At 42.4% G+C, this 24,897-nt stretch overlaps 2 protein-coding genes across 2 annotated transcripts in view; both read left to right on the top strand.

Moving 5' to 3' along the window:
* Positions 1-18,069, top strand: part of stard9 (StAR-related lipid transfer (START) domain containing 9) — a 36,833-nt gene extending 18,764 nt beyond the window's left edge. The window contains exons 15-32 of the mRNA XM_005736579.1: positions 305-484; positions 1,277-1,328; positions 1,594-1,719; positions 3,644-3,726; positions 3,907-3,968; positions 4,395-4,588; positions 4,755-5,235; positions 5,347-12,102; positions 12,358-12,546; positions 12,671-12,854; positions 13,029-13,193; positions 13,286-13,379; positions 13,635-13,783; positions 13,961-14,025; positions 14,165-14,367; positions 15,702-15,781; positions 16,146-16,304; positions 17,818-18,069. Coding sequence (XP_005736636.1) covers positions 305-484; positions 1,277-1,328; positions 1,594-1,719; positions 3,644-3,726; positions 3,907-3,968; positions 4,395-4,588; positions 4,755-5,235; positions 5,347-12,102; positions 12,358-12,546; positions 12,671-12,854; positions 13,029-13,193; positions 13,286-13,379; positions 13,635-13,783; positions 13,961-14,025; positions 14,165-14,367; positions 15,702-15,781; positions 16,146-16,304; positions 17,818-17,919 — 9,324 coding nt within the window. The 3' untranslated portion in view covers positions 17,920-18,069. The remainder of the gene's footprint in view (positions 1-304; positions 485-1,276; positions 1,329-1,593; positions 1,720-3,643; positions 3,727-3,906; positions 3,969-4,394; positions 4,589-4,754; positions 5,236-5,346; positions 12,103-12,357; positions 12,547-12,670; positions 12,855-13,028; positions 13,194-13,285; positions 13,380-13,634; positions 13,784-13,960; positions 14,026-14,164; positions 14,368-15,701; positions 15,782-16,145; positions 16,305-17,817) is intronic.
* A 1,829-nt stretch (positions 18,070-19,898) lies between these two features.
* Positions 19,899-24,897, top strand: part of sptb (spectrin, beta, erythrocytic) — a 41,294-nt gene continuing 36,295 nt past the window's right edge. Inside the window, exons 1-2 of the mRNA XM_005736581.1 lie at positions 19,899-20,210; positions 24,096-24,367. Of these exons, the coding sequence (XP_005736638.1) occupies positions 24,220-24,367 (148 nt within the window). The 5' untranslated portion in view covers positions 19,899-20,210; positions 24,096-24,219. The remainder of the gene's footprint in view (positions 20,211-24,095; positions 24,368-24,897) is intronic.

Consider the following 24,897-nt stretch of genomic DNA (forward strand, 5'->3'; position numbering starts at 1 on the left):
GTGTGACTTCGGTGGAATGTTTTTATCAGGTCGCTGCTTTTTCCAATATTTACCATGTATCTTCTCAAAGATTAGACACCGACACTAACTGAACTGGGATTTTATTTTTTGTTCCGCCTTACTAGGAGACATTGGAAACTTAAACAGTTAAACAAACCAAGTGTTAGAAATCATTCTATCTGAAGAAGTTTTTTCAGTACTACTATCTATAGGACTGGACACTAGTAGCAGATGTTGGTGCCAACGTTTTCTACCTCCCATTCTTCCTGACATTCCTTTCCCCTTACCCATTCCTGGGTTGCAGGTGGAGCAGCTGACAAAGGACTGGTCAGACAGCTGGAGAGACAAGAAGGAGCTCCTGGAGGAGTACAGTGTGGACATCAACAGAGACCGGGCAGGCTTCCTCATCAACTCCCTCCAGCCACACCTCGTTGCCCTTGATGGAGATGTTCTCAGCACCGGTGTCGTCTTTTATCACCTCAGGGTATGATGAGAAAAAAAAGGAAATACAGGGTTTATATTCTTTCTCTTTTTATGCAAGTGTCTTTGCAACCCAGGAGATACGTATTTGTAATTTACAGGCATGCCATAACATTCAAAATATATTTTTTTGCACAAACAACAGAATGCAAACTTTTGCATTTGCTCTACTTTTCTGAAATCTCAAGTTACTGTTTTTGTCAGCTGACTTGACTAAAACCACCTCTGTTTTTCTACTAGATCCCTCCAATCCTCTCATCTTCTTGTACTACTATTTCTCTCTGTACTTCTAGAAAAACTCTTGAGAAAAGGTGCGTTTCTGTTGCCTTTTCTTTTCACTGTATCTTCCAACTGTCCTGTCAACTTCCCCTCTGTGTGTACGTGTGTGTGTCTGCGTGTACCTTCTGCAATGCATAAAACTCTCTTGGATAAGAGGCTCTTAGTTCTGAGGCTAGGAGTCAGGGGAGCTTAAGCTGTCCTGATTCTGACAATGACAAGCGTACCCTTAGGCCTGACAATTACACAGTTTCCTGCATGTGAAGAACTGAGGCCACCTGGGAGCACATGTGGACTTGACACCAAATAAGAAAGCCTTTAATCCCATTAGATAAGACTTCAGATTAAACAAATCACATTTATTTTTCTTCCAGGTAAGTGAAAGAATAGACGTTAAAACCCCTTCACAGAAGATTTTGTGTCAAAATATTTGCTTGTTTTTTTTTTTTTTTAGATATTTTTGTGTTGTATGTGGATTTTGATTAGAGCTATCATGCTCACAATATATTTTTTGTTACAGGAAGGAGTTACCCGCATTGGACCTCAGGACCAATTTGAAGAACCACAAATAGGTATTTATTTATTCTCTTAAAGCCATGCGATAAGAGAGGTCTGGAAACAGAAATGATACAATACAGACAAAGTATATTTTTGAGTTTGTCATGTAGGTTATTGCACACAAGGTGCAGGGTACATTATGACGATGTGGATGTATTATAAGCCCCTTTTTCATTAAATGTTGCATTAGATGCTGTAAATGTTGTGTAGTTGAATAGCAGCAACGGTACAGCTTTCTAAATCAAAATGTGTCACAGCATTTCTGCATTCTGTGTGTAGTCTTGCAGGGCAGCGCCAGCTGTGAGATTGAAAACCACGGGGGTGTGGTGACGCTCAGGCCAGTGCCGAGCTGTGTCTGCCTGCTCAACGACAGAGAGGTCACAGAGTCCTGTAGACTGGCTCAAGGTCAGCTCATGTCCTCAGCAGAGCACTTTGTTCATACTGTCTTTGGTTCCCAGCAGGTTTGCCCCAGATAATGTGACAGAAGCTGGTTATCTTGGTACAAAAAGGAGAAAAAAATTTATTTTTTAATTAGAGACGGACCGATCCGATATTACGTATCGGTATCGGTCCAATACTGACGTAAATTACTGGATCGGATATCGGAGAGAAATAAAAATGTAATCCGATCCATTAAATATCAAAAAAGCACCTCACAAAACTTGCGACACGGCGTAACTCGGCTCATAACCGTAGCACGTCGGAGCAGTGTGCTCACGTGATAGAGCGGCTGTGTGTATTTGTAGCCTCGCTACCAAACCAGCATTTCATCCCCGAGGATGTTATCCCAGAGAGAAGTAAAGCAAGTGTGCAAGTTCATCTCTGAATGTTTGTAAAGCATTCCCACGTTAAGCTTAACAACCGATATATGGAGCGACTGCCTCTTCTTGCTGCTACTTCAATCGTGAAACTGATTAATGATCAGCTGATCGGCTTTTCTGTCGAGAGTCCGTCTCTCTTGTTTGTTTTTGGCCCACTTCGCGCCAGAAAGAGGAAACCAGTGGATAAACAACAGCAGCACGTTTAAGCTTATAAGCTGTTGTTAGAATTTATTTAATATTACTTTCTACACCAGGATCCTTTTCTACGTAGCTGACGGCTGGTAACTGTGCAGGGGCGGATCTAGCAAAGGTTAGCCAGGGGGGCCCATAGGGCATGAACAGGGAAAAGGGGGCACAAAGACATACTTTTCTTTCTTATTCTCATTTAAAATGTCTAGCTTTTAATAAATAATTATCTGAATCTTACACCCAAAGTTTTAATCTTATGTAAAATATATAGAAGTCCATTACTGTATATAGGAACTGTTAAGTCTAATATACCCTAGTAAGCTATACTACTTTTTCCTTTGGGAAGACACCATCTGTGCAGTCTGCAATTCTGTTGAAGAAAGATGTTGAATCTATTTAATTATTCTTGAAAAATAATTTATTTCTGTGCATTTTTTTTCACACTGCATCAAATTAAGGTTGATTACGTCGATTAAGCATCATGAGGTGGAGGGTGGGGGGTGGTTCCCTATTTTTTTATTTTTTTTTGCTGGGAGTTTGCAACCCTGTTAGTTAGGTTGCTTAATATTTCTGCTAAGTACTCTTTAAAATACCAGAATAGGAAGGATTGAGTAGGTTTAAGTTTATTAGATTGATCAGTTTTGCTGAACTATGAAATATTTTGGGTGCAGTGTATTTTTTACATTCAGGTATAATAGAATAGCTTTAGTGTTGTTGTTTATTTAAACTTGAGTATGAACTTAGACAAAATGCAGCAATATATTAAAAAAACAGTTTTATTGATTAAAAAACACACTATATCGGATTCATATCGGTATCGGCAGATATCCAAATATATGATATCGGTATCGCACATAAAAAAGTGGTATCGTGCCATCTCTAGTTTTAATGTTGGATTTGAGCTGTGCGAGTCCAATTTTGTGATTTGATTGATTATTTTTATGTAGATATTGTAAATCAGCTTTTGGTGAGTTACTGCTTTGCTCTGCTGCACGTAAAGCTAATCCATGACTTCAAATGCAGTTGATGCCTTTTGCTTAATTAATGCTGGCCTTAAACGAAACTTGAATTTCATCCAAGAATCAAAAGAACATGCTGTGAGCAATTTGTCTTTCAAATAAGCAGGGGAAAAAAATGATGTTCTCGACACACATATACATTCAGCAAAGCTGAAAAAAATATAAATGCACATATGCTTAAAGATTTACAGAGTTACCTTAAAGATAAAAATGCAGGGTACACACACACACAGCTTCCATGAACACAATGCCATGGGTTTAGCACAGCTCATGATGAAAGATTTGTCTCTCTGTCTCCAGGGACAGTGATTACCTTGGGAGGAGTGCATAAGTTCCGCTTCAACCACCCGGCTGAAGCAGCTGTCCTTCGGGAACGCAGGCGGGTAGGTGCTAATCGTCCCAAAACGAATGCGATGCTGTTGATTAGGATGACAATCATGAAAATATTTATGATGAGCAGATGATTGGGTGACACACTTGAATGCTAATGATACACAGAATTTCCCTTTTAACACATTTCTTATTTTGTCTGTAAACACTAAAATATTAATTTTTCTTTTAAGGCCAGTGAAGGTGGCATGACCTGCACCTACACAGAACTTTGCCTTGTGACCCCTGATAACAGGTAAATACTGTTTTAAGGCAATGTTTCCCACTCTGTGAATATATGTGGGTTAAACAGGTATTTTTCTGTCCCCACTTTCATATTTGATAAGAATTACAAATCCAGTGTCCTTCCTGTAGATTCATGCATAAGTCCTTCCACTTGGTGGAGTGCATGTTTCCATTAGCCCCCACCCTTGTGAACAATCCCAGTTAGCTGTTTACGATTCAGGCTCAGGGGTTGCTTAGTTACTCATGAGACGCTGAACACAACAGTATCCTTTACTTTCAACCTCTCTGCCACCAAACTATAAAATTCTAGACATCAAACTACACATAGGTGAGGTAAAATGATCGTTTTACTCTCCATGGTTGTCTTTTTTTCTCTCTTATTTCATCATCGTTTCTCAGTCTGTGCTTCATCTGTGTCATGCATCTCTTTTTGTAGTGTCAAAGAAGCGAATCTCCCACAGCAGGTGGGTGCATGCTTCTCTCCCGGTGAGGAGCCTTCTGCCAGGCAGCGTGTGGAGGAGCAGAAACGCTTCGTGGAGAGTTTGCGTCAGGAGATTCAGGCTGAACAGAGACGGGCTGAGAGAGAGCTAGAAAGGGAGCAGGCCTACCTCCAACAGCAGCACACTGAGAGTGAGAACTCTTTGCATTTCATCACTTACACAAGTATTATTCAAAATCCAAGCTGAAATTCTGCATCGTTTAAAAAAAAAAAGAAAAAAAAGATGACATACCAAAAGTCATATTGATTGCGATTTCTAGTGCTCAAAATGTCCTACTTTCTGTCTTTAATCAACAGTCCAGCAGTGGATTTTGAAGGAGAAACATCGCCTGACAGCTGTTGAGCAGAGGATCACTCAGGAGTCTGGAGTTCAAGCAGACCTCCTCCCTGCACCCCTGCTGGAGAGGTTAACAAGCCATGTGTTCAGGGATCAGAAAGATGTTTCAGTGGATTGTCCATCCCAAGTGATAAGAGCCAGGAAGAAGGCAGTGCAGGATGAATTGCTAAAGCATCACGCTCTCTGCCGGGCCGAGAGCCGCATTCGGCGCAAAAGGCTGCGTTACCAGCTGGAGAGAATCGCCAGCAAGCAGCATCTGTTGGAAGCAAAGAAAGAGTTACAGCAGCTGGAAAAGACTCTGCCTTTAGGACCAGACAGCCCAGAATCTCCTGAGGCTGGATCGCCCTCAAAGGTCAAAGGACGACCGTTTGATTCTCGTAGACACTCGTTTTCATCCGATCTTTTGTCCCGACTCTACCCACAGAACACACCCATCTTCAGGTAAGGGGACAGTAAAATCTGTTGGTGAGGATTCAGGAAGCAGTTTTTCAGGTTTTTTAAATTATTTAGGTCTTGACTGTTAAGACATCTGTTTTTCTCCTTCTCCAACAGACACTTCCTCAAGAGAAACAGATCCACAGACCTGACTTTAAATTCACCCACAACGTCCGATTGGACTGGTAGCAGGAAGTGGGTTTCGGATGAGTGTCTTCCTCGGGAAAGGACCCAAAGTTGTTCTGGTTCTATCTTCTCAGAGCAAAATCAGCCCCGCCAGAATGGAGTAACCTCCCCTGAAAAGATCACACAGACTGCCAAGGAGGGACCACAAACCCAGCTCTGCCGGGAAAGGCCAGAAAGGAAACCTCTGCTTCCGAACCGAGACCTGTCTTTTAAGAACAGGTCAGACCAGAAATTGACGGGTACACAGAAGTTGCCTCTTGGATGTAGTTTGCTGCTAGTCGGCAAGGAAAACTTTCAAGGATCATCCACAGACAAACCCAGTTCTGAGAATGGCCCTGTTATGCACGAGAAAACATCCTGTCATGCAGATAACAGCAGATTAGGAACCATCAGCAAGTCGTTTCCTCGTTCTGTGGGGCCCAGGATAAAAAGAGCTCTGTCCAGAGTGTTCAGAAAACCTCCCTCAGGTGTGAATAGACAACTGCCTAAGCCGCTTGGAAAATTTACAAGTAAATTTCACTGGAGACAAAGAAGAGACAAGAGCCTTAGAGACACCAAAATGGGTCAAAGGAAATGTACCATTAAAACTACAGTCTCGTGTGAGGAGCTTGACCAAAGGACTCTGTTTGAGAGCATTAGACATAGACGGTGGCATAGTACTGAGGCTCTGATGAACAAGACTAGTAGATGGATCGATGAGCAGCATGGACTGGTTGGATGGGAGGAAGAGCGAGAAGTCAAAGACAATGGGACATCAGACTGCGAGAGCCTTTTCTCTCTTGATTCTCTGTCCTCTGCTTATGCCACAGCTCTAGCAGAGCAGCTGAGACATGAGGATGCAGCTCAAAGCGAAGCAGAGAGTGAAGACAGTCAAATGTCTAAAGATTCACTCAGTTTGGAGAGCACTGTTAAATTCTCAACAGTGAAGAGATTTAGCCAGACACTGGTACCAACCTACTCACTGGTGACTGATTCCACTGATTCATCCAAGCTGCACACTAAAACAGCAGAGACCAGTTTTGAGTGGGACAGCCATCAGAAAACTCTCGTAATCCCAATAGAGGCATACTGGAGCCATCAAAGCTCCCCGAAGACAAGACAAATTGATACAACAATGAAGCCTTCTTCTCAAAGCTCATTAGTAGCAGATTCTAGAGGCAGAGACACTGTACATAAATTAACTCAGGACTTTGGGAATGTGGAGGCTTTAACCAGTAGCCCACGCTCTCTGAGCAGCTGCAGTGTGAGGGAGCCAGAAAACCCGCTGGTTCTCACTGATGCCTGGTCCTCCACAGATGCAGCAGAGAGTCCCAGGATGCAGAGGGATTCTCTACCTTTTCAAAGAAACATTATGTTCCGACACGCAGAGATCAGCAGCAGTAGTCCCAGTCCGACAAGTATGAATCTGTCTGGCTCTCAGGTTGGATCTAGAAGCCATAGCTCTACGTCCACTAGCACTGAAGGTGTAAACATGAAAGTGGAAGAACACGACCTTGAAGTTTTGGGGGGTTTTCAGGCGCTGACAACACCAGACAATGCCCTGAAGTCTGATAATCAGAAGGATGTAAGGTGTTGTGCAGAGTGTTTAGGAGAACCCGCAAAAATGAGAGATCCTTCTATTACAGGTACTCCAATTTTCAGTTACAGTCAGCATCCAGCATCTTCATTAGATCAAATGGAGACTGAAATTTCCCAGACCACACAAACAACATCAAATTTGATTCAGGTGTTTGCAGATTCCTCCAATATGATGTTTGCTGACATTACAGTGTCCTCTGACCATGAAATGTGCAGCTCATTGTCTCAGTCAGTAATCCATTTCTCCACAAATCCTACTAACCCACGTGAAGTACTGGCTGAGATGCCTGAAGCTGCAAGTCTCTTAAAACCTTCTACTGAAAAGGCAAGAGTATGCAGTCTCGATTGTGGAACAGAAAAGGTGAGAGATTTACAGCAGTGTAAGTTTACAAATGCAGAAGATGCATTTCTTATAAGGGATGGAATCAAAGACGCTGAGCAGGCCACTGCACTACAGCAGGAAGTTGATAAATCAACTTGTAAAAATTCCAGGAAGAGAAACAAAGACAAAGAAGATACTTTCATGGGCAGCTTGAAAATACCAAATACACAGGACAGCAGCGAGCTGGTAAGCTTCTGCTGTGCATCAGGTGACAGCCATGAGGAGATTTGCCCTGATGACAATAATAGCACCGGGGATTCTAATAAAGAAGAGCCTGCAGTAGAAACTAGCAGCAGAGGATGTGATTCTGTTTGTGTTGATGGCAGCGTTACACAAGATACAGTGTCTTCAGTTGCATTGCCAGTATCTGATTGCAGCAGTGGGAAACTCGAACCAAGTCGTGGCATCTTTGAGGACTCTCAGTTTGGGCTTCAGAGTCATGAAAAAGATTCACAGAATAGTATTTCATTTGGCGATAATAAAGTAGTCCAAAAGGTGGGTGTAACTCTAAAGGAACAGTTTGCAGAAACAGAACAGAGAGAATCCCGAGTGAATAACCATGGAAAAAACCAGGAAAGGGGAGAACACGTATGCAAGTCAGATGCTATTTGCAGCACTATTGATCTGAGAATCGCAGAAGTGGTGAAAGAGCACATGAAATTGTCATTGATGGATAGTGATGGGGCCAGGAAGAGCTTGAGTCAAAGTCTGAATGCCTTGTCATCATCTGCAATTCATTTTGTTTCAAACAGTAATGAATGTAGATGGACAGCAAAACATCTGCGAGATGAAAGGAGTAATCAAGCGAAAGAAGGAACAAACCTGAGTGGACATCCTACACTGGAAACTTTACTGATAAGTAAAAATAAGGTGGATAAAAGTGAGCACCTGGCTTCAGCTATGGCAGCTGAATTGAGGAATAGCAGCACGGTTGTATGTACTGAAGTGACGGAAACCTTTGACAGCGCTCATAGCGTGTCTGATGGAACATTAAACAAGCAGGTCTTCAGCCGCTGTGTTTTCCAAAACTCACTTCCACATATCCACTCAAGTCTGACTCTGTGCAGCCAGGCAGGGTGCGAGCACGCTAGCGACTCTTTGTCAGCAAGTGATGCCTTTCTAACACAAAAACAAATTAATGATGCAGGCAAACGTGAAATAATAGCTAATCTTCATCCAGTTATTACTGATATTTGCTCCAAAAAAGCAGACAGCCAGACAGATCCCCCAGCTTCCAATGCTAAGCAGACATGCCCACAACTTAACCAAATAAGCCCTGAAACACTTTTCACCACTGACTGCATAAAAGTGAATTGTAGCTGTACTGCTATGGGGCGCACAGGTGTGGAAACTGCATCGAACGTTGTCAATAAAGATAATTATTCACCCAAACCAAACACGCCAAAGATGATTCAACATTTCCAAACCAGTGGCGAAATATCTGGAGCCATGAAGTTATTAGCTGGTGGTGGATTACATCAGTTTAAAGCAGACAGAAGCTACAGCAACCAGAACACACCCCGTGGTGAGGATGTCTGCATGAAAGGCTCGGCTGGGCATGATGTAAATGTTGAACGAGACACCACAACAGGAGGCAAACCTTCTGTCACGGCACAGGATGAGTTCAGCTATCGACAGACTGATTCCGATAACTCGTCTCAGAGCTGCTGCAAAAACAAACCCCCAAATGTATCTGAGTCACATCCCAAATTTAATGAAAATACTCAAATCATTAGCAGTGGAGATTGCATAATGAAAAGTGACAAAGAGACTTTGACCCAACCATTCGTGCCACACAATCGAGCAGTAACAGCGGAGTCGCAATCTAAAATGCTACAGCAAAACTGCTTTAAAAATCCAAGTTGTTTTAGACCTGTAATCGCCAAAGAGCCCAAGAAAAGCACAACTGGAGGCATGTTAGGAAATTCTTCTCTTATGATGCAAAAAGGCAAAACTAAGCGGTTCAGAAAGTCTCACATCAGGACCTGTCCCACATCTTCCTCTGACTCCTCTCTTAAGTCATCAGACGAGGATGAGGAGGACCACGCCGCCACTAGGATGCATCACAGCAGGCTGGCATCTAAATGGGTCAAGCTTGACATTCAGAATGATGTCAAACCTGAAGTCAGACAGCCAAGAAAAAGCAATGCAGGACAATCTACTTTAGCAGCAGCAAACAAATCAAACGTGAAGACTTTTTCCCATGGAAACCCCGGCAAAAACGAAGTTAAGCTTAGTAAAGCTTACACGCTAAAAAGACACTCCTTACCTCTTCGGTCAGTGTCACAGAAAACGGAACAAATTAGCCCGCATGCAAACAAAAAGGAGCCACAGCATGTGCCAAAGTCTCAAGACTCCCCTATTCATTTTGCATCCAGTGACATCAACCCTTATGTTCACCAGTGGCAAGAAGACGACTCAGGCCAACATTGCTACCCAGCGTTTGGAAGTGCTGCTGACCTATCCAGTAATTCTCCACTTTTAAACAGCTCAGAGAAACGTATAACAAGGTGCTGCAGTGTCGATAATGGTCTGAATGAGCAGAACTCTCCATTTAATTCTCATCTTAGCACATATGCTACAAACAAGGGACTCTCCAGTACTCTTAGTAGTGTGGAGGATTATAAAGAACAAGCAACTAAAACATCTCAGCTTACACCCTGTCAACAGGCATTTGCGAATATCTGCAGTTGCCCTGCTAATCTGACAGCAGACAGCGGTTCTTCAGTCAACAGTGTTCCTGGCGATCCTGGCAACGCTTCCGGTCGAGTAGATGACATCATGTTTGTTTACTCACCTGAGCAAGAGTGCCAGACGAGCAAAACAAACGCACAAAGGACATGCGAACACAGTACTCAGACTGAGCGTGAGCTTCAGGCGCAGGGTAACGGTAAGAACTGTAGCTCTCTGAAGAGGAAAGATCGTCACAAAAGGAGCAACACAGATGTACCCGCATCACAGAAAAACAAGGTGGATATCACAGAATCTCCAACTTGGGCCAGTATGGAAAGCATGTCAGCTCACATTTCTAAGTTAATCAACAGCACCTCAAACCTGCTGGGGGACGTCCAGGGAATGAGGACAGGTGAAGTTCGCAGTTCCAGTTCAAAGAGTATTAACTTCTCAGATCTTAGCACATCTTACGTCGAGTCTAATGGTGGCACCAAGAGAGACTGCTCAACTCAGACGGCTGCAGATGTTGGGATCCAGACTGAGAGGCTTGTAGCTCCAGCAGAGAAGAAAGCTGCTGTTCTTCTGTCACCCAGTGAGAAGTCTAAATCTCATGAAGTCAATGTCATAGTAAAAGTGATTGGTTCTGATGCTGTGAGTGTCTCTCAAGACAAAAATATCCACTGTGTGGTAAAAACAAAATCTAACACAGTTGAAAAGATGCAAAGTATGCCTGACCTGAGGTTTAACACCTCTGTTTCCTCACAGCCTGCGAATGACCCTCTCAAAACTGCTCGTGCAAAGACTGCAGCTGACTGTCAAAGGCGTGTAAGGACTGCTTCATCTAGAGTCTCTGAAGCACTGGGCCGCAGAAGTACTGCAGCCCCTGAAATCACCCATAGGCCATCAAAAATCTGCTACCAAGAAAATCACAGCCCTTCATTAACACACCTCACATCTCCTCATCTGAAGAAAATGGTCACATATACAGACCGTGCGTCATCTCCTATTCTTACAGTGGGAGCCAGATTACGCACGAGGCTCAAGGGTAAACAGTCGGTAACATGTTCTGCAAAATGTAAGGCTCAAAAGACAAACCATCCCTCTGAGGATGACAGCATGACCATTCCTTCTGTTTCGGATGGCAATCGGATGTCCTTACGGGATTGTGATTCTTCCTCTGACAAATTAGAATCAGTATCACTTGAGAAAGTGAGTGAAATTAGTTGCACAAGCTCTAAAAGATTAGATAAGTGCTCTTCAAGTCCAAATCCATCAATGGAAACATATGCAGATTCTGATGGGAGACATGTGAACTATCAAGACGAGGACAACCACAAGCTCGGGTCCAAATGGCCGGTGGCATCCCCGCAGTGGACGCCTACTTCAGCAAATGGTTTAATTTTGCAGAACCACATTTCCCCCACATTAAAACAGACTGATGTGCACAAACAGCAGGCATCAGACTTCAGAAGACTTGTGCCTAATGCTGGGGATTTTAACTACAGTCTATCTCCATTCAGCGACAAGGCTGATCAACCTCAAGAGGATGACATAATGTCACTAGCACCCAGTGAATGCAACACAGATGTGCTTGTGAACATTGAACCTGTCAGCGATGTGTTTCCTTGTCAAGCTAATCAGCGAGTCCCGGAGGACCTGCCTATGCACAACAAGTTCACCAACTGGTCGGGGGTCAATCAGCAACAGTCAAAATGCTCAAAAAACCTGACCACATTTGTGACCAGTGAGCACAACAAACGCAGAGAGTGTGCCGAATGGGGTGAAGTCGGGAGCTTTGGTTCAAATGCAGAATCTGTGGCGCAGAGCGACAGGAGGGCAAAGGAGATAGTGAAGCTGCGACAGGAGAGAGAGCAGGTGATGGCGACGGTCAACCTCAACATGAACCCGACACCACTGACTGTGGAGCTGGCAGAGGCTAAGCTTCATTACAGGCTGGGAGAGACGGACACACTGCTAAAGATGTTGTCCCCGAGGTCCAAAGAAGAGCTTGTGACGCCAGCTTCTGCTTCTACAAAACAGCAGCTGTATGATGTGTAAGGATACAGTTACCACAAATGCTCTATTTTGACATAAGATTTGCTTTAAAATGTTTAATACACACCAAAGTGGAAATACCTAATTAAAAAATCCAAAAGAAATAATAATAATATTCTCACCTGACATTCAGTGCCAGCTTTTAAAACATAAAACACTTTTGTAATTGATACTACGGATACATTGTTATTTTCTAAAACTGGTCTTCTCTTAGACTTCATTGACGTTACTGTTTTTTAAATTTGATCCCTCAGGCATCGCAGGAGTATTGAGGGTTTGAGGCAGGAGAGGGAGGAGCGCCTCCAGACTTACCGGAGAGCTCGTAGCTTGAGTCCGAGCAAGCACCCACGCCTCCGTCCTCAGGAGACTGCATCTACTGCAATGCCCAGTCGGCACAAAGAGCATCTTCAAAGGCTTCGGCAAGAAGTGATAGAGAGCGCCAGGTGAGATGCTGAGTTTCACAAAATCAAAGCACAACAGCCTCCTTGAATCTCACATTTCGTGCTTAGGTTTTCAGGAGTGATGTAAACAGAAAATCTATTTGGCTCTTATTTGTTTTTACTGAAGAATGCCAGATGCTCCAAGGGAAGAAAGCCAGTATCCATCTGACATTGAGCAGCTGTTGCGGGACTATGGTCGAGCTCGGGAAGAAGCCAGGACGGAGATCGCAAAGGCACGAGAACGACTGCGAGAACGGACTGAGCTTGAGAAGAGGAGGCTACAGCAGCAGGCCCTATCTCAGGAAGACAAGGTCAGTCAGATCCATATCACAGAGAATAATTAAAGATCCCAGCCAGTGAACTCCAGGGTCTTCATCCTATCATGATAAAAGTGACTATAGAGGGGATCCTGTGTGCTGTGCAGCATTTAGATGTTGTTGTAAATGTTTGGATAAATAGTTTTGTCTGTATGAACTTGACTCTAGGTGACGTGTGCCGGACAGGATGACTTGAGGCATCGGACAAGGATAAGCAACAGCACTTTGTGCACGGGGTCCAATCTGAGTCTTTCCTCTGGACCAACATCAGGGTACAACAGTGGCAACACCACCCAACTACAGCAGGGCAACAGACCAGTTCGAACAGGACAGGTCTGTATATTAATGCTACATGATACATTAGATTTGAAATGAAACTGAGATTTAAGACTGAGCTAAAAAGGCTCAACTTTTCTTCTGTCCAGATCATGAAGAATGAAGGGCTGAAGGTTGGGACACGTCCTCCTATTTGTGCTCCACAGAGTGTGAAGACACAGAGAGGGTGGCTGTCAGCCCAGGGTAACAGCAGGACAGTTAATCACCAACCCCAAATAGATTTGGGCAATAATCATGATTAATTATTATTTCAATAAGACGTCCAGATAAATCACTGCTATTTCAGGCTTTATATTTGCCTTCCTTGGAAGCTTTGGCAATTTGTTAAATATGGCGACTAATAAATGAGATTATTGCCCAGGTTTGTCACCACTTCTTTACCCTCTTCTTTACACCCTCTGTATCTAAATGTGCTAATAATATCATGTGATTTATTAGACATCCAACAGAGCAGCGGGTTTGAACCTCTGATGACTTCATCTCCAGCCTGTACACGCCAGCGGACAGCATCCGTCGGCTCCTCGTCTTCCATATCGACAACCTATCAGGACATCACATTCAGTCTTCTCGGTCGAGCTCTGGCTGAGGTAATATAGCTGAAAAGTCAGCTGTAGAAAAACGTGCTCTAGGAGAGACATTCTAATTAGTATTTTGTATTTGAGTTGAAAGATTCACATAGTAATTAACTGTCCTTTATAAAAATTTCGGGTTTATTCTCACTGGCATTTGTTTTTGAGGTGAGTAAGACATTTTTTTCTCGACAGGTGCGACTGGCTGCCTCAGGGGATTTTGGCAACTTGGTGACGGGCAAAGCCGCAGCAGGCTGGAGGTGAGCATTCTCCAACCATCTCCCCTTTTCTCGATTTCCTCCGTGCCTGCTCCAGGATAATTTTGAGCAAGTAGACAATTTGCAACACAAAAATCATTTATGTGCTATTAGAAAATGAACTCTGTCTATCTTTACCCAGTTACCAAGGAGATGAACGGGGAATTCAGGCATACTACAAACCCTCTTCCTGCCCATCTGTCCACGGTTTCCTGGGGGCTGGGGAGCTGGACAGACCACCGGATAGCCTGTGGAACCTAATCTCCCAGCTGTCCAAGAGCCACATGTACAATCAGTCAGTCCGCTCAGTGTGGACACGACCACTAGATGACAGCACTCAGCTTGGTGAGCCAACATCCTCATAGGCAGCAGTTTTAATGACAGTATATTTAATCTTGAGTTATCCTGAATATCACAATTTTAAGGAGATTTCTTGAAACTTCATTCCTCCCTATCCATTCATTTGTTATAATGCTAGTAGTTAAAACATCATCTTAAAAAGTAAGATGCTTATTTTCTGAGAGAGTTCAGAAATTAAAACACTGCTTAAACGTCATTGCTCAGAAAGAAAAACTGATGAATTATGGTTGTGTAAGGTGGCCTTGTGCAATCCGTTTACCTTGCAAAAACCTTTGTGCTTTTGCTAAAAAGCAAATCTTAAAAATAAAATATAATATTTACACTTTTATCTTGACAGCAAAACTATTTATATTTTGTGCTACGCAGTTAATAGAGCCTGCAAATTCTTCTCAGCGAATGCATCTGCATCCATTAACTATCTGTACTACAGCGTGGTTCAGCACAGTCTCATTCATCACTGCCAAGTTTGTTTTATTACGCGGCCAGCTCCATTCTCACACCTGCAGTGTGTTTTCATTTAATACCTGCAGCCCACCACGAGGCCTTTTTTACTTCTGCTAGCCTCTTGTTCTCCAAGTTTTCATTCTTTGGATAATTTTTGTTTTTTATGCAAGCATGCAGAATTTAAACTAAAGTATCAAATCACTGTATCGTGAATATGACATTTTATTTAGTGAACTTTCTTTCCACCAGTCTAGTATCCCAGTATTAAACAGAATTGGTGCTGGATAATTAAAACACGTAGTAGAACGTACTGAAGGTACATGATTTGTTTGTAGTGTAGTTTTTCTTTATATGTGACTTTGTTTTTTAAATGTTGTATTTATTGATTTTTGTACAGCATACACAATCACAAAGAACAAGTAAGAGTCTGTCAGACACTAAAATATACATAAAGAATTGAAGATAAAGATGCAGCGGCCCGAGTTTGAGTCCAACACAAGCCCCTTTGCTGTGTGTCTTTCCACTCTCTCTCACTGCTCTCCTGTCCACGCTCTTCTGTTACACTATCTAGCATTATTTTTATTACTTTTTAACAGATGGAAGTCTGAAAAAGGCGAGATATGTCATGTGTGGTTTGTTGTGAAGATTATGAGTAGGCTCGTTAGTGTATTCATGAAAGTCTGAGAAAGAGCCTTGCGCTCAAACATCACACTGCAAATAAAATCCTTGCACAGGAGCTGTTTGGTTTGTCTGTTTCTATAGTAGTAAATCTATTTCCAGTATTGGGCTTTTATTACATTGCCCCAGTTGTTTTATTTCCAGGTTTGTATCGACTATACTTGATCATTTTCACGTATCTCTCCATTTTTGTTTAGTTTACATTCTCACAGATTCGTCCACCTGTCACCTCAGCCAGCCGCGAGATTTCTGCTGCATCAGCTCGCAGTCCAAACAGGTGAGCACAGCTTCAACATTAACCAGCCGGCGCGCATGATTACTGTTCATCTCTCTTGTGTAAGGCTCAGGGAGTATGTGCAGCGTTTGCACGCTTTAGCTTGACAAAGAAAAATCCAGATTACATTGTAGTGCAAACAACAATTTAACAGCATGTTCCTCATCCACAAAATGTTAAACATGCTATTTAGATACTACTCATGCTTAGAAGTCACCGAGCATAAACAACACTCTGACTCAGAGGCAGTGGGTGTGGAGGAAATCGTGTCAGCTGTTGGTTGTTGGTGTCGGTGTACACTTGCCTCCCGGCTGATCAAAAGAGTGCGGCGGCACCTGTTTTATTGATATTGTTTTCTCTGCCGCAGGGTGGCCTGCACGTGCTAGCAATGCAGTCTGTGTTTGAGGAGTCTCTCCCTCGGCCCAGTGTGGACGCCATCCGTGGGGAGATGTTGCCCAGTTGCTGGATCTTGCAACCAGTAAGACGTAATGAAAAGGAAGTAACCAGAGTCATCTACCTGCTACAGGTAAAATATGCTTGCCAGAAATACATCCGCAGGCTCTCATGCATCACTCCCTATTTCACTGGGTGCAAAAGTAATGTGTTCACATAATTCAGAAGAATAAATCTGACCTTTGTGAAGGTTATTATGTTCGGTTTCTTTTTTGTGGTCATTTTGGAGGCTGCCGTTTAAAGGCCAAAATACCTAAAAGACATCTTTCAGTGAATTATTTCTATATTCCCACTGTATTACTTTTAGATATACGTAATAGCGCAGTTGTGTGTATTGCAATACAACCACCAGAAGGGTAGCAGAGTTGAAGTCTATGCATTTTAACTTCCAGTAAATCAGTCTTTCGAGCTGATTATTGAGGCTGATTGTGCTGATCTAAACAGCAGGATGACTTTATGGCTCTCCACTGGCAGGCTTATCACTATTAGGGAAATTAGTTTCATGGAGTAGAAGCTTTTTTTTCACCTTCCACCAAGTTTACCACAGGAGCAGCTGATACAGCACAGACAGACTTCACTCAGAGTCCATCTTTTTAATGAAAACATAATTGTATTTTTGTATTTGCTGTGTTTGAGTAACTTGCTCACTGGACATTTCATTAGGTATACCTATTTAGCTACTCATTTATGCAAATATCTTATCAGCCAATCGCATGGCAGCAACTCTGTGAACTACAAACGGATGGGGAATAAAGGTTATTTAAATGACTTTAAACATGCCGTGGTTGTTGGTGCCTGACAGGCTGTTTTGAGTATTTCAGAAACTGCTGATCTACTGGAATTTTCCCAGACAACCATCTCAAGAGTTTACAGAGAATGGTCCAAAAAGTTATCTGCGTAAAAATCCCTTGTTGATGCCAGAGGTCAGAGGAGAGTGGCCAGAAGCTGACAGATAGGCAACAGTAACTCAAATGTAACCACTTTAGGCAGCCAAGGTATGCAGAAGAGCATCTCCGGTGTACAGCAGCAAAAGACCACAACAGGTGCCTCTTCTCTCAGCGAAGAACGGGAAAGTGAGGCTACAATTCACACAGATTTACCAACTTTGGGCTGTAGAAACATGAAAAAATGTTGCCAGGTTTGAATCTCGTTTTCTGCTGTAATATTCAGGTGGTGTTGGTGTAAACAACATGAAAAAATTGATCCATCCTGCTCTGTATCAGTGGTTTGGGCTGGTGGTGTAATGGTGTGGGGACTATTTCCTTGACGTACTTCAGGAGGCCTTGGTACCGATTGTATCAATGCCTTTATGATCGCAGTGTGTCCCCATCTTCTAATGGCTGTTTCACTGGATGTGCAGCTAACAAATCTGCAGCAACTGTGTGAGGCGTGGCTCTCATGTCAATGTGAACCAAAAATCTCTGAAGAATGTTTTCAGTACCTTGTTGACTCTTTCCACAAAGAAAATGGGGTCCAGCTCAGAATTAGCACGGTGCACCTAACAAAGTGTCTGGTGAGTGTAATTTGCAGGCTGTACTACATGGATGTCATTTGTTATCTCCGTTTCCTCTTCTGTTTATTTTCAGCTGGACCTAGGAACTCCATCTTTTCCTCACCGTCTCGTGAACACTGTTGCCAGACGACAGGCAGCCGTCATCGCCGATCTTGACGTTTTCCTTTCTTCGTAAATCGACGGGACGCGCAAAGACGCATCATTAGCAGCGAGCACTTAGATCCTCTCCATCACGGAGTCGGTCTGTCTTTTGAATTTGCACCTGAAATGTTATTTACTTGATTTTTTTTAAGGGCACTGTTACATTTTATATCCAGACACAAAGTTGAAGCAGCTTTTTTTTTTTTCTTAATGAAGGTATTTTTGTAAAATATTGGTGTTTTTCTATATTTGTGCATGCACATGAATATTTTCAAGACTGTTTTACCAAAGATGAGATGTTTTTAAATGAATGACTTGGCATTACAGTTATTGCCAGTTGCTTTTAGGTGCTTTCAGGTTGAGACCACTTAAGTTTCCCCTCTAAATCTTATATCCCCCTGATAAATAGCAGGCATTTTACCTCCTCAGTGACATTTTTGTCTGTTTACTTTCTTTTATATGTTGACTGACAGATGCAGCCAGTTCTGTTAATGTTTTAAATCCAAATTTTATAGTAGCACCATGTAGGCAAACCTGGAGGAATGGTAAGGAGTTGTTTTGTAGCTGCAAATGTTAATCAGCTCACTGCAAAAAAACACGAGGGGAAAAAAAGTTTTGTAGCAAAACAAGGAAGAGGAAAGTTGGGAACCTTTTGACTATTATCAACTCTTAAGGGCATGAGGGCAGATCAGTTTTGAACCAGAACATGATGGTTCATGCCTTCATGTCAAACATGCAACGTGTTGATGAGACTATTATCCAGCTCCAGGGTTAAGCTCTCATAGTTTTCAGTACCCCGATTCTGCATGAGGTGAGTTTTTAAGGTCTTCCCCTCCCACTTGTTTCTGAAGCCTGTTATTTATTTAGTTTCTCTTGTCTTCTATTTGAAATGCTGTTGAATGTGTTATGTAGCTGTTTTTCGGAGTGCTGTGTTTGTGGCTGCTTGCACAAAACCTTTTATGCATTTAGTAAAATTGAAGAGGATTGTAAAAAGGTTGTTGTTTTAATGTGTACAGTTCTTTTAACTAAGATGAGAAAAGGCCAGACTGCTCTCAGACATTCCGGGTCTTGTGTATTTGGATATGAAGCCATGTTATGCGGAGTCATTAAAAGACAATGTTGACTCTGAAAGTTCAACTAAACCTGTTCCCTGAGGCACCAAAGAAAAAGAGACAAGTGAAAAATGCAGTAGGAGCTGTATGGAAGGTTGAAGGAAAATAAAACTTTAGCAGGAAAAATTAATTGCAAGATTTTAACTTGTCAGAATTTTGAGATGCCTAACTCAAAAGTTTGACTTACAGATTGCAATTTTAATATTGTCAGTAAAACAAACCTCCGTACAGCTTTTTGTAATAATTTCTTGGTTTTGTTTTTTTTATAGCATATTTTTTATTTCTTAAGAAATATATATATTTATGTTTTTCTGGTGTGATATGTATGTATTTTATTATAAGCGCCATACTTCTTGTTGCTAATAAGTTGTTATTAGCCATTTTTCAAATAATTTGTTTGTTTTTTATGACACAGAAACTGTTGCATCAAAACCTCTTGTGTGTTCAGTTTTAGTTACCTTGTATGTAGCAAGCAGAACATTTACCTTTAGTGCTGACTGAAATTCTTTTTGGATATTGTTGTACTGAAAGGTGATATTAAAAAAACAAACAAACATATTTCTCCGTGTGCTTCTGGGTTAGAAACATTGTGTTGCACTATATCTTTAATGAAGTTTCTAATAAGATTATATCGGTGCAGTTATATCGCTTAAATGGTTTCCAAATGAGCTTTATTCCTTTTTTGATGTCATTTCTTCTGACTCTGACTTCATCACACAGGTGTGTCCACTCTCCATGTCCTGGCCTCTCTTCTCTACCTTGGAGGTGACATTTCTGAAAGGGTCTCGATAGGTAGGTGGGTGGTTGCCGTGTGCGCGATTAGAGCCCTTTCTGGGCGGGGTGGAGTGCACTGAGGTGGGGGTAGGAGGCGTTGCACAGGACATCAGAAGTGTGTCTCTGCCATTTAGAGTCACCAGCCCTTGTCAGGAATGTCCGTCCCCTGCGCGCACAGATCATGTACTGGATGCGCCAACTTTATTTTTAACTCTGCAGGGTGGGTCACTCGCCTGGCTTTCAGGAATGACCGTGGAGCGCGCGGCGCCTTCAGCCCCTTTCCCTAGTCCCCAGTGTAGGACTGTGCCCACCTCGAGCTGTGGAGACCTCTGTGCGCTCTGACCAGGACCCCCACTGAGTCAATGGGATTATAACTGGTTTACTGGCAGGAAGAAGACTAAAGATAAACACTTTCGGACAGAAGAAAAACCAGAAGCAAGTAAGTGTAAACTAAAGGCAAAACTAATGTGCCATTGCAAAATTAAATTAATGATCTTTGTGCAAATAGTAACGGAGCCGTGTTCATTTATTTAGACTACTGTTCGCAGTTGTTTGTTGGTTAAGTTTCCTCCAAAGTACCTGTTGATCCGGGCTGTCATGTTTAATAATAACGTAAAAGCTCTGGATGATTAATCATTGTTATAATATTCACTGATAAAACCGCTAAACATTGTTTTAATAAAGCTATATACAAATTCCCAAGTTATTAATTTGTTTTCTTTTACTGTAAAACAGCCAGGGTGGCGTGCGTCTATAAATTTGCGCAGAAATAGGCCATTGCGCGCGATTGCGCACAAAACTGCGCTTTCCAGTAGGTATTGCGGAACTATTCAGATAATTTAACAATCTAAAAGTAGCAACACTTAGCTCAAAAGTAGTCTGCTATACTTCAAGTATACTTCCGTCACTTAAAGGAGCACAATGCTACTGAAACGTGTGCTTAGACATTTCCGAAGTACAAGTACTCAGGTGTCTCCAGTGGGCTTCCTGTCATATTAATACCGGTGCTTTAATGTAGGTAATGCTACTGATGTCATATTAGTTTCACGTCCAATATATTAGGAGAGATCACTCTAAAGTTGCATCATGGTTCTTACGCCTGTCGTTATTTTTATAAAAGTGACCCGAGAAAAGCGCCAGAAATATGTATTTCGTTACATTCCATCGCTTATGTTTGCCAAAGCTTGAAAACATTCCACTGTAGTATGTGAGCTAGTTTTCCCTTTGTTAAAGCACCTTGCAAAGCCTTTTCCACCTTTGATTGAAAGCAGTCTGCTGCCCTTTGAAAGGCAAAGATATGGCACATTTCCTGCTCAAAGAAAGTTCAGCTTTATTCCCCTTAAAAGGACAAGTGAGCATGTGTGGCTCTGTCTGGCCAGGCAGGGACTTCAGTGTAAACACACTCCAGGAATAGTTTATTATCGATTCATCTTAACCTCATGCAGGATCACACTCAGTGCTGTTGAAGTCCAAACAACACTGACCACAAGAAATGAGCTTCTTCTTTTAGCTTATGTTTTATGGATTGATATCCTTTCTAGTCTTGGTTTTGGTATTCATTCTTATATATAAAAAAGCAAGTAATTGTTCTTTACTCCATATTGATCTCTGAGTACTTGGTGTTTATGTCTCAGATTTACTCTCAGCTGGACCGCAGGCCTACCTCTCCTCAGTCCAGTTGCTCCTGCCGCTACAGTTTCACAAACACACTGTAGGTCACACATCTCGACCACACCCATCTCTTATTTCATCCTCTCCATCTGACTCTGTGCTGCTCAGAATAATGCATGGCCAGCTAATGTTTTGTTCTGCTCAGAGTGCAGAGCAAGCACCTGCGAAACGTTTACTTACAGCTGGAAAAATGGTCTGCAGAGTTGTAATTCAACTCAAGTGCTGATTTGATGTTTGCATTGGACATACTTGTTCACAGTGTAGTTGTGCTATTTTAAAAAAGGGGGTCCAGTAAGCGCAGTAAGAGGTAGGTTACCAACTAATTTCGGCCAAGCATAAAGGTAAAACTTTCATTCACACCTTTAAATATTTTTTCCAAGATCCTCTGCTGGCATTATATGCAGAGCTGTTTCCACAAAAGTCCAAGCTCATGTTGCATATACTTACACGCACCCAGGTCATGCAACATGTGGGGATCTGAAGGAATTCCAGCTGACATTCTTATCATCCCTCTTGACATTTTACTGCTTTGGAGAGATTATCCAGCACCTCTTACCCACCAACTCACAGCGTGCAGTCACAAGAATGATTTGTATACAACAGGAACATGTTCTGGGGTCTTTATCTACTGTAGGTGATAGAAATCTATCCACAATCAGCCAAACAAAAAGATTGAATCAAATTAAGCTTTATTAGTAGAGGCGTCAGAACTTAACTGTGTCAATTTTCCGTCATATTTAAACTCAGTAATTTAGTGATATGATGGGTAAAAATAACTTTAAACAGAATGAAATCACTTTAGAAAAATGAAAAAGAAGTGCAACAGTGCACACATGCCTTTTATGCATAATAAAGTTTCCATCTGTGTATTTGTATTTTTTAAATATTTAAAACATTTTCCAGGGTGACCTTCTGTGAGCAAGCAGGTAGATTAGAGTGTTCCCTCTCACTCAAGGACACCACGAGAGGACACCTTGCTATTGAGACACACATGCTGTGGCAGGCAGAGAACTTGTGACCTTTGTGTCACTGGACCTTCTATAATAAGGAGTTCAGCATGTCTCCAAATGGAACTGACTGCAGCATCACCGTGTATAAACATGTTTGGATTTGTGTTCAGCAGCTAAATGGAGCAGTCGGTCCATCCCCAAACACGATTAGATTCTCACAGCTTTGTGACAGTTTGTGAATATGAATATGTGGGCCGTGTTAGAGAGGGTTTGTGCAGTAGAAGTGCGTCGTGCAGTCAGGCCGGGCCAGGTTGTGCACGAGGTGATAAGGGGATCCCTAGTGGTGGGTGGAGCATCCCTGTGCTGATAACAGCCCTCTGCTGAGGACTGATACTGAGCAGGAGGAGGAGGGACACCTGTAGGATGCCATCACTGCGCATCACTGAGGACCTCTTCTCTGAATGGACTGAACAAACAAACCTCTGTAGTTTGTAATTTGTGTCAAAGTACATTTAGTAAAATAAAATACTTACAGTAGAGACAATTTAAGTTTTTTTTAATATATATGTTTGCCACCTTTTAAAGTAATATTGAACTAATTATAAAGATGCAAAGTACTGAATATCATGAAATACTGAGCACTGTGCAGGTAAACTATTAAAAGTATTACACTTATAATAACACAATGCCAGTAGTGAAGATAATCTCATAGAGATGGAGTCCATCTACTGTTTTTAGTGAACTTTAGAATCACATCAAAAACTACAATTATTATCATCAGATTACAGATTACAGCCTTTATCTGTAATCCATCATTTAAAGCTCTAATGTTAGTAAAAGCAAAATGCATGCGCCCTTAATTTGTGCTGTAAAGGGGGACTTTGGCATGTTCTGTACCCCCATGCTTCATCTAATGGAGTATTAACCTAAGTTAGACTCCCCGCCTCACTTCAGCTCACATGACTATTCTCACCAACAAAAAGACGCAAACACGAACACGTTCGTACTTCGAACTACGTGAGCGGCATCATTCAAAAGAAGGCGGTTTCGTCACGTTTCTGCAGTACAGAGGGGTTCCCCTCCCCCCGTGTGGCATGATAAGAGAGCTATGCTGCACCCAGATAGAGCTATCTGAGTGGTTGCCCTTCAACCCGCCATTCCACACGAAGAATACACAGACACACGGCGCTGTGACAGTTGACCAAAGTCACACGTACAAAATGGAGACTGTGAGGAGGGGGCACAAACTCATGTGGGCAGCTTGAAAGCTGCCATACATTTGATTTTTGTGTAAAAATATCCTAAAACTGCAGCTGATACCACACCAATGCCCCAAATTAAATTCTGGTGTCAGTTATAGATACAGCCTCGTATAGATTGAAACTTAAACTCCTCTCCAAAAAAATGAACTGCAGAGAATAAAAGTAGAATTTATCAATAGTTGGATGGCAACTAACTCTAAATATCATCACTGGTTGTGATGCAGATAATATTTTGACATCTTTTAGACTATTAGATTGGAAAATTGCCTTTATATTGTCCCTAAATTAACGTTACATTCTGCAGCCAACAGCCCAATGATATACAATTAACTGTAAAAGCACTAAATTCTCACAATTTGCGGAAAATATTAAAGAAAGTAAACCCTACAGTCTGTCATTTTTTCTATTAATCATGCTCTGTGTATTTGCCCTCTGTTTCAGGCCGCCTTCAGCATTCCGGGTTCATCCTGCCGCTTTTTCCATCTGCTCATCTCCCTCTTCACCCAGACCACCTGAGGACGCCGCCAGCCGTCCCCCCCGCCCGCTCGTCACCCTGGCTGCCGCCATGACTTCCACCACAGATTTTGACAATGTGGAGATCACGCAGCAGTACAGCCACATCAACACCCGCTTTGACCTCTCTGATGAGGAACTAGACAATGACAACAGCTCTGCCAGGCTGTTTGAGCGCTCGCGCATCAAGGCCCTCGCAGGTGAGTGCCTGCATAGTAAACAGGCTGCGTCCTCGGTGACAGATTTTCGAGATGACAGTCTTTTTAAAAGCGAAAGAGAAGGGCACAGAGGATGAGCTGTAAAGGGTGAGCACCTGTTTAACTTTAGTTGGGTTGAATAAAACTGTGACCTTCACTCAGATTTCTGTTACAAAAATTACAAAACTCCCACCGCAGGTCAGCTTTGAGTTTACTCCACGGCTTTTGCTAGCACTCTCCAGGGTTGGTTGTGTATGGATGAATCTAACAGTTACACCCAACCAGCAGCTGAGCCCTGACACTGCTCCACACCCTCTGCAAATAACTGGGATCACTTGCACATTCCCTGAATGTCCAGTGTCTGACCGATCTGGACAGCTGCCCTGTCTCTCTTGCTCCCATAGCATAGATCTTTGGGATTTCTCTGGTTAAGCTGGTAAGCTGTGACCCACCTGTGGGCCTGCTGCTCTGAGTTTTTAAATAGCAGTGTTCCTGTGGTAGCAGGAAGCGAATCACAAAAGGGGAGTGATGGA

This window comes from Pundamilia nyererei, unplaced genomic scaffold (assembly GCF_000239375.1).
Source record: "Pundamilia nyererei isolate P.nyererei 1_Seehausen unplaced genomic scaffold, PunNye1.0 scaffold00070, whole genome shotgun sequence".
NCBI lineage: Eukaryota > Metazoa > Chordata > Actinopteri > Cichliformes > Cichlidae > Pundamilia > Pundamilia nyererei.